Below are 8,402 nucleotides of genomic sequence, written 5' to 3'. Positions count from 1 at the left end.
TAGTGGTTTTTAACTGCTGATAACTCATGTTTATCAAAAGTGTTGGAATAACTTGTCAATAATCAACTGACTGGCTTTCTTGATGTCTATAGTATTCTCTCTGGTAAGCAATATGGTTTCTGCTCAGGTTTTGGATGCGTCACTGCAACCTTAAAGGTCTTCAGTGATGTCACCATTGCCCTTGATTCTAAGCAATGTTGTGCTGCTATTTTTATTGACTTGGCCAAAGCTTTTGATACAGTAGACCATTCCATTCCATTCTTGTTGGCCGGCTAAGGTGTATTGGGGTCTCTGAAAGGTCTTTGGCCTGGTTTGCTAACTACCTCTCTCAAAGAGAGCAGTGTATAAAGTCAGAACATCTGCTGTCTCAGCCACTGCCTGTCACCAAGGGAGTACCACAAGGCTCGATCCTAGGCCCCACGCTCTTCTCAATTTACATCAACAACATAGCTCAGGCAGTAGGAAGCTCTCTCATCCATTTATATGCCGATGATACAGTCTTATCCTCATCTGGCACCTCCCCGGATTTGGTGTTAAACGCTCTACAACAAAGCTTTCTTAGTGTCCAACAAGCTTTTTCTACCCTTAACATTGTTCTGAACACCTCCAAAACAAAGGTCATGTGGTCTGGTAAGAAGAATGCACTTCTCCCCACAGGTGTGATTACTACCTCTGATGATTTAGAGGTTGAGGTAGTCACCTCATACAAGTACTTGGGGGCATGGCAAGATGGTACACTGTCCTTCTCTCAGCACATATCAAAGCTGCAGGCTAAAGTTAAATTTATACTTGGTTTCCCCTATCATAATCTCTCCTCTTTCACCCCAGATGCCAAACTAACCCTGATTCAGATGACCATCCTACCCAAACTAGATTACGTAGACGTAATTTATAGATCGGCAGGTAACGGTGCTCTCGAGTGGCTAAATGTTCTTTACCATTTGGTCATCAGATTTGCCACCAATGCTCCTGACAGGACACATCACTGCACTCTACACTCCTCTGTAAACTGGTCATCTCTGTATACCAATCACAAGACCCACTGGTTGATGCTCATTTATAAAACCCTCTTAGGCCTCACTCCCCCCTATCTGAGATATTTACTGCAGGCCTCATCCTCCACATGTTCTGCCAGTCACATTCTGTTAAAGGTCCCCAAACCACAGACATCCCTGGGTCGCATGTCTTTTCAGTTCACTACAGCTAGCGACTGGAACGAGCTGCAACAAACACTCAAACTGGGCAGTTTTATCTCAATCTCTTCATTCAAAGACTAAATCATGGACACTCTTACTGACAGTTGTGGATGCTTTGTGTGATGTATTGTTGTCTCTACCTTTTTGTCCTTTGTGCTGTTGTCTGTGCCCAATAATGTTTGTACCATGTTTTGTGCTGCTACCATGTTGTGCTGCTGCCATGTTGTGTTGCTACCATGTTGGTGTTTTGTTGTTCTGCTACCATGCTTTGTTATCATGTGTTTCTGCCATGCTATGTTGTTGTCTTAGGTTTCTCTTTATGTACTGTTGTGTTGTCTCTCTTGTCGTGATGTGTGTTTTGTCCTATGTTTAAATTTTTTATAAAGCCCTGTCCCCGCAGGAGACCTTTTGGTAGGCCCTCATGGTAAAGAAGAATTTGTTCTTAACTGACTTGCCTAGTTAAATAAAGGTTAAATAACTATTTAAAAAAAATAACAGGATTAAATCATGTTTTGCAGAGAACAATTTTAAATTGGCCCTGTTGTTTTATAAAGCTCTTCACAATACTTTTTCAGGTACCCAGCCAACAACCTCAAAGAGCAAGCAACGCACATGCAAAAGCACAGTGGCTAGGAAAAACTCCCCAGAAGGCAGGAACCTAAGAAGAAACTGATAGAGGAACCAGGCTCGGAGAGGTGGCAAACACTGGCTAATTACCATTGGGCAGAAGAGCCTCAGGCCTCACATCGTCAAGGGGCCTCATGAGTTGGGCATAATATTCTCCTTATTATGTTTTTATTAAAATAATTTCTCTGCTTGAGGCCCCCCCCATGCTCCACTCGAGGCATACAAAAACAAATCCCCATCTGTCTTTTTAAGCTGGATATATTAAAAAAAAGAGACCATGTTTGTATGCAGCTTTACTTTTATTTATTTTTTTACTTTGTTTACAAACTGATATCTGACAGGTATTAATGCCAAAATAACATATAAAACAGAAGATGTTTTATTTTTTATTATATATATATTATATATATTTTTGCTAAACAGCATTGTCACTGAGAGAGCATGCCTAAAATCACACAATACACCAGTTAAGGATTGACAGTAGTTTAAAACCATTAACACTTCCAACAACAGCGTTGGTATTGTGTTGTTATTTTTTAAACTACTGTTAACTCTACCTCTATGGGATTGGTGTGTCCCGCGTGGGACAGTTGAGCTAACGTAGGCTAATGTGATTAGCATGAGGTTGTAAGCAACAACAACAACAAAAAAATCCCAGGACATAGACATATCTGATATGGGCAGAAAGCTTAAATTCTTGTTCATCTAACTGCACTGTCCAATTTACAGTAACTATTACAGTGAAATAATACCATGCTATTGTTTGAGAAGAGTGCACGCTTATGAACTTGTAAATGTAATAATAAACCAATTAGACACATTTGGGCAGTCTTGATAAAACATTTTGAACAGACACATTTTGAACAGATACTTTGCACATACACTGATGACACCTAGTGGCCAACATCTAAATTGTGCCTGGGCTGGAATAATACATTATGGCCTTTCTCTTGCATTTCAAAGATGATGGTACAAAAAAAATAAGGCATTTTTTTTCTTTGTATTATCTTTTACCAGCTCTAATGTGTTATATTCCCCTACATTAAATTCACATTTCCACAAACGTCAATGTGTTTCCTTTCAAATGGTATCAATAATATGCATGTCCTTGCGTCAGGTCCTGAGCTACAGGCAGTTAGATTTGGGTATTTAACTGGTGTACTAGCTTAAAAAGTGAGACAGTAAAACGATCTTTGTTAATTGATTTCAATAATATATTGTTAGTTTTTTCAGTACATGTATATTTAAGTCACTTTGAACAATTGTTGTGATTTTAAATCAGAAAAACGTCCTGTAACGTTCAAGTAAAATAAAAAATATACGGGACTTTTATTTTGAAATGTAGCCGTATGATCAGCAACGCCTGCTCTGTGGTAAACGGAGCATGTTGCCATAAAATACAAGTGAACAAGAAGGTAGGTCCGTGTGTGTTGTCCCTTATTTTTTTTGTAGCGTGTTAACAGTATTTCATGTTGGCGGTGTCCAGATTTCTAAATGTTTGTTTTTTTCACGGCAAAGCCATTATAAAACCGCGCCAAGTTGCTAGCTAGCCAAACGATTGCTTAACGTTAGCTAACTTTCAAGGTGAGTTCGAGGCTTCTGGCAGTCAGACAGATGTTCCCTTCCCCCATCTGCAGTTAGCTAACCAAATAATGGCTCTATTAGATGGATATCGTTAGGAAACACAATTTAGTTGTAACGTTAGGTAACGTAAACTTAGTTAGCTACGTTATTTTTCCGCGGAACTAACGTTAGCTATAATTTTGGTTTAGTTAAGTAACGTTAACGTCGTTAGTCATCTCCAAACATTGCTAGCTAGTTAGCCCGCTTTAGCTGTATATTCACATGTGGTACGTTAACTTGGTACACGCTCGTTGAGTAATAATAGCTAGTTTGTTGACAACGCAGTTAGCTATGTTATTTAGTTAACGTTATTGTGTATTATCATTGGGCTAAATTATCACGATTCTTGTTGTTTCAGACTTCCCAAAATGTCAGATTCCGACTCCGGTCCAGAGTTTTTGGACTGCGACATCAGACACGGGGCGAAACTTGTGAGTAACAAGGATGGTTGACTGACTAATTTTAAATAGTGAAGTTAGGCCCGGTGAGCTAACTAGATCCATTTGAAAATGGACTACTAATGCAATAAATACGTGGCAGTACGTCATTATTAACCTCATATTCTTCCTCAGATCTATGACAAAGACAGTCCCTTTGTAGCCCTGCAACCTCCAGGTAAGAAGTAGAACAATCGTTAGTTCCTTACACATAAATACCTAGCTAGCACTGACTCACACTAATTGTGGGTGGAAAGGCTATTGGGAGTGGACAGGTGTGACTCAGATCCTCCACTATCAGACTAAAAACGTATCTATTCAAGGTGGAGGTTGACAATTACATGGAAAAAATAACATACATTTTCACTTGTGTTTTCACTGTGTTTATTGTTGCAGATGTTATATATGAGCGATGGAATAAAATCCCTGTCATTTTGAAAAAGAAGGCGGCCCAGTTAATGAAATTGTATGCCTTCTGGTACCACATTCTGCTGCGTCAAGAGAATCACAACACCACACGCTGGGCTGTGCAAGTTGGCTTCTTAGACTCAAAGTAAGAAATGACTTGCAAATTAATGAACTCTCCTGTCTCACATTTGTTGTTCCTTAGTAGTGTTAATGTGCATGGTTTTATCTTTTCACTTTCTCTAGTGTCAGCAATGACTTGAGTCTGAAGAGACTGCACAAGATAGAAATATTGGAGGCTATCCTCAGAGCGATGGAAAAAGGATGTGTAAGGTCTTTGTTACTATAAATGGAACCATACAGGAATTGCAGTGTTGAACCTGAAGGCTCACGTTGTCACTTGTTTTCTCTTCCAGTTATTAGAAGATCAAACAAGGCATATGATCTGGATAAGCAATAAATTTAACTTGGTAAGTGTAATGTATGCCTATGGTGCACTGAAAATGCAAATATGCTGTATCACTGCTTTCTCTCGCTCATATCTTACCTAATAGAGCAACATGGTTTCTTTTTCTAATATGGAACTATCCAATCAGCACAGTAATTATTCATAAGAATACAAGAATGTTCTCTTCATGCCTAGAAAATGGGGCAACATTCTACTTATGGTTTGTGGTAGACAAAGAGTGGGGTTCCAATATTCATTGTTTTAACAACTCAGCAATTTTTTTTACACCCTGCTGGTACATAGCCAAGCAAAGGACACCAAAACGTCCTGTTCTGTGCTCTTAAATTTGAATCGTTGATTACATTATAAGACTAGCTCAACCTGATTTGTCACGTGAAATATCTAGCAACCCGGTGCGCATGAACTTCACGCCGATTGGTAAATTGTCTTATGGTTGCCTAGGCAGAGAGCTCTGTAACTATTGTACATAATTATCATTACATTTTTTGGTCTTGATTCCATTGCAGAATTGGGGTAAAGGATGTGTGTATATATTTGTCTCATTGCTAGTTGGCTGTTTGGATTCAAATAATGTAGCCCTGGCTTTGTTTAATCTGTCGGGAAGAATTACAAAAAGTACTGCATGCTGTCCCGAGATGGGAGAAGAGGCTCAGGAACTGTTCTTAACCACAGCCAAGATGTGGTGGCTATTCATGTGTTTTTCAGCAGCTGTGGCATCACCCAAGTGGGTGCTACATGTTTGGCAATTGAGGACCTGTACCTATGGAGGAACTGTCTGCCGGAGAAGCGGATGTGGTCTGGGCCTTTTTGTCAGACTTTTTCTCTGGCTGTACCATCAATGCCCCCTATACTGAAGCTACAGTCTTTCCAACACAAACTCCCTCAAACCCCACCCTTTCATCTGAAGCCAAAATGGGGGTGTCTATTCTCCCATCTGTACCATCTCAATTGATTTTCTTGCTTTGAGAATTTTCTGTAATCAGCGCTATACAAGTTGTTATGATGGTGAAGGCTAGAGGTGTTTTGTTGACTGGTACCTCTCTGTGGCCAGCATGTGCCGGAGGTCCTGGACGATGCGATACGCTGGCTGGAGCGGACAGGAGAGCCCCGCATCAAGCTGCGGGTTCAGGAGCTGGGCCCCATAGGGAACTGCTTTGCTGCCCTGCAGCTCATCTTCACTGAGTGTAAGAACCACTTTCTGGCAGTGTGTCCTCCATTGCTGTTAATATGGTGGTCTGATGTTGTACTGTCTGTAAGCCTCATACCAATGTTTTTACAGCCTTCTCACACTAGATCTTAACCTACTGAGGTCTGTTTAGGGCTTAGTGGTAGGTAGCTTCTGGAGGCTGAAAGGTGAAACATGGTAGATAGGCAGTGATAGCCAAACTTTATCAGCAGTGGCCTTGTTTTTTTAAGCCAGAATTTCTGGAGACCACCCAACTAATGACACGACCTTAAATTGCGAATCACTTATTTTTTTATTACATAAATAACATTACATATAATTAATCAATTAAGAACAAATAAATGTCTTAAATATTATTTCTGAAACATTTGTATATTGTCCCATACAATTTCTATTCTTAACTGTTTTGTCGTCCCCCCCCCCCAACTACAATTCCCGTGTGATACCGACTTTGAATATTACTGGGCTATATGCTAGAATACCACTGTGCAATTAAATATGACATTGTTTATCCTACTCTGGCAACTTGGTTAGCAGTGAATGGGTCCCAATACAAACATGAACTTCTCTCATCAGATGCCCACTATACACAGGCCATGGGAGTCGACAGAAAAAAAATGATGCGAGAGCTTGCACAGGACCCCAGCCAATGGTCTATTGAGGTAAGAACCTGTAATTTATGTTGTCAACCTTGAAGGACTCATGCCCTCGCCTTATTTTGTGAAAATGGGGACTATTTGGGAAATTTACTACAATCGTTCCGATCATCAAAATAAAGTTCTGAACCGGTTCGAACCAAAAAGTACTGTATCGTTTTACCTATTAGCTCATTGAATTACCAATCAGTGGATAGAGCAGGCAAACTTGTTTACATTTGATGGACAGACAAGTAGCCTATGGTGCAAAATTTGTCCAATTTTGCAGGTGGGTAGAAAGAGGGTTGAGGAGGCTTGAAGCGCTGGGCATCTTATGACATGCATTATTTGAATTAGGGCCACATAATTAAACATGGGAGTGGCTTCTGTGGTGGAACTTGGTTTTGCTAGTTAACTCAAAAGGAAATGCAATCTTGTGTGCAGAGCGGCACCAGAATTTAAAATGCATCTTACCATTTTGTAGTTAAAAATCCAATGTGGTAACGAGCCCTATAACTTTTTCAATGCTAGTAAAGGATACTAATCTTCTGTAGCTAATTAAACATACTGATCTTCTGAATCAAGCTTGTAACATCAAGACAGTAGTCTATTCTTTGGGTGGGGCAGTTATCCTAAACATGCAACGGTTTTCATATTACAGGTAGATACTAGAGTTTCTGAGTAACAGTGGGCTTTGCATAGGCACTTAAGTTTTGTGGGACTAAAAATACCTAGAACATAAAATCACTTTAACTGGTTCCCATGCTTCTAAAATAACGGTTATCTTCCGGAAGATTATGGATCACTTTCTTTCTGTTCCTTCAATGTTATTTTCCAGTTCTGTTCTATTCCCTGAACCGGTTCCAACCCCTGATAGTATTGTTTTTATTTTTATAAACTAAGTTGATGGGTAGGTTAATTCTGACATGCTGACAATTAGGATTTTTGTCGGTTTAAAAACTTTTTTCCCCTTCCTTTCCTCAGAAAAGTGAAGAGATGAAGACTAGAGGAAATGATCAGTTTCAGAAAAAGAAATATGATGCAGCAGTCAAGTGTTACTCAAAAGCCATCAAATATCAGTAAGTGGCGTTTTTGGTTGTTTTAACATCGGATTTATGTACCATTGGAGGACAATATAACATACGCCTGTGATTGCATCAAGTCAGGCTGTTTCCCCATGTACTCTTATCTGTGCATTACCGCTCCCAATGTGTTTGTCACGGTACCTTTTGATTTAATTGTTTATTCAAGTGACTAACACCCTGCTGAACATGTTCATTTATGGCACCATAAATGTCTCAAGTGTAAATGCTACTTTGACCACCACTATCATGACTCGCTTTCCCATTTGGTCTGTCAATGGACCAGAATGGTGTACTTAACTACTCATAAATAATATTTTTTTTTGTATGTCAAGGACTTCTTGTTTGATAACATAATCCTATCTATTTTTCAGCCCTGAAAACCACATTATCTATGGGAACCGCGCACTTTGCTATATCCGCATTGAAAAATATCTGTAAGTCCTTCAAACTATAAACATATGATAAACAAACCTGTTTGTGTAGGACACTTATATAGACCCATTAAACATGTTTAATGATCAAGGCATCATTTGTTACAGAAAAGCTGTTGGGGATGGAAAACGAGCCACTTTAATACAACCAGAGTGGGCAAAGGTATGCAATTACCCCACGGCCACATCAGAATTTCCATTACGATTGCCCTCAGCTTAAAGGGATATTTAGAGATTTATGAAGTTCCCCAGGGTAAGATGAACTTGTGGATACCATTCCAGTCATTCTGCTAAAGCTTGTTGGAAAC

At 39.6% G+C, this 8,402-nt stretch overlaps 1 protein-coding gene across 4 annotated transcripts in view; it reads left to right on the top strand.

Moving 5' to 3' along the window:
• The first annotated feature begins 3,163 nt into the window (after window positions 1-3,163).
• Window positions 3,164-8,402, top strand: part of LOC135548693 (E3 ubiquitin-protein ligase TTC3-like) — a 31,575-nt gene continuing 26,336 nt past the window's right edge. Inside the window, exons 1-11 of one of the 4 annotated variants that reach the window (XM_064978535.1) lie at window positions 3,164-3,238; window positions 3,805-3,877; window positions 4,019-4,061; window positions 4,280-4,436; window positions 4,535-4,616; window positions 4,705-4,758; window positions 5,809-5,941; window positions 6,520-6,605; window positions 7,563-7,657; window positions 8,035-8,097; window positions 8,203-8,257. In XM_064978535.1, the coding sequence (XP_064834607.1) occupies window positions 3,815-3,877; window positions 4,019-4,061; window positions 4,280-4,436; window positions 4,535-4,616; window positions 4,705-4,758; window positions 5,809-5,941; window positions 6,520-6,605; window positions 7,563-7,657; window positions 8,035-8,097; window positions 8,203-8,257 (831 nt within the window). In that variant the 5' untranslated portion in view covers window positions 3,164-3,238; window positions 3,805-3,814. Of the gene's footprint in view, window positions 3,243-3,276; window positions 3,408-3,506; window positions 3,674-3,804; window positions 3,878-4,018; window positions 4,062-4,279; window positions 4,437-4,534; window positions 4,617-4,704; window positions 4,759-5,808; window positions 5,942-6,519; window positions 6,606-7,562; window positions 7,658-8,034; window positions 8,098-8,202; window positions 8,258-8,402 lie in introns of those variants that run through there. The other 3 variants (XM_064978539.1, XM_064978538.1, XM_064978540.1) reach the window with 3 other exon arrangements.

Source organism: Oncorhynchus masou, chromosome 11, assembly GCF_036934945.1.
Source record: "Oncorhynchus masou masou isolate Uvic2021 chromosome 11, UVic_Omas_1.1, whole genome shotgun sequence".
NCBI classification, from domain to species: Eukaryota; Metazoa; Chordata; class Actinopteri; order Salmoniformes; family Salmonidae; genus Oncorhynchus; species Oncorhynchus masou.
Note: the sequence above shows the minus strand (reverse complement) of the source record. Positions and strands in the feature narration are given on the sequence as shown.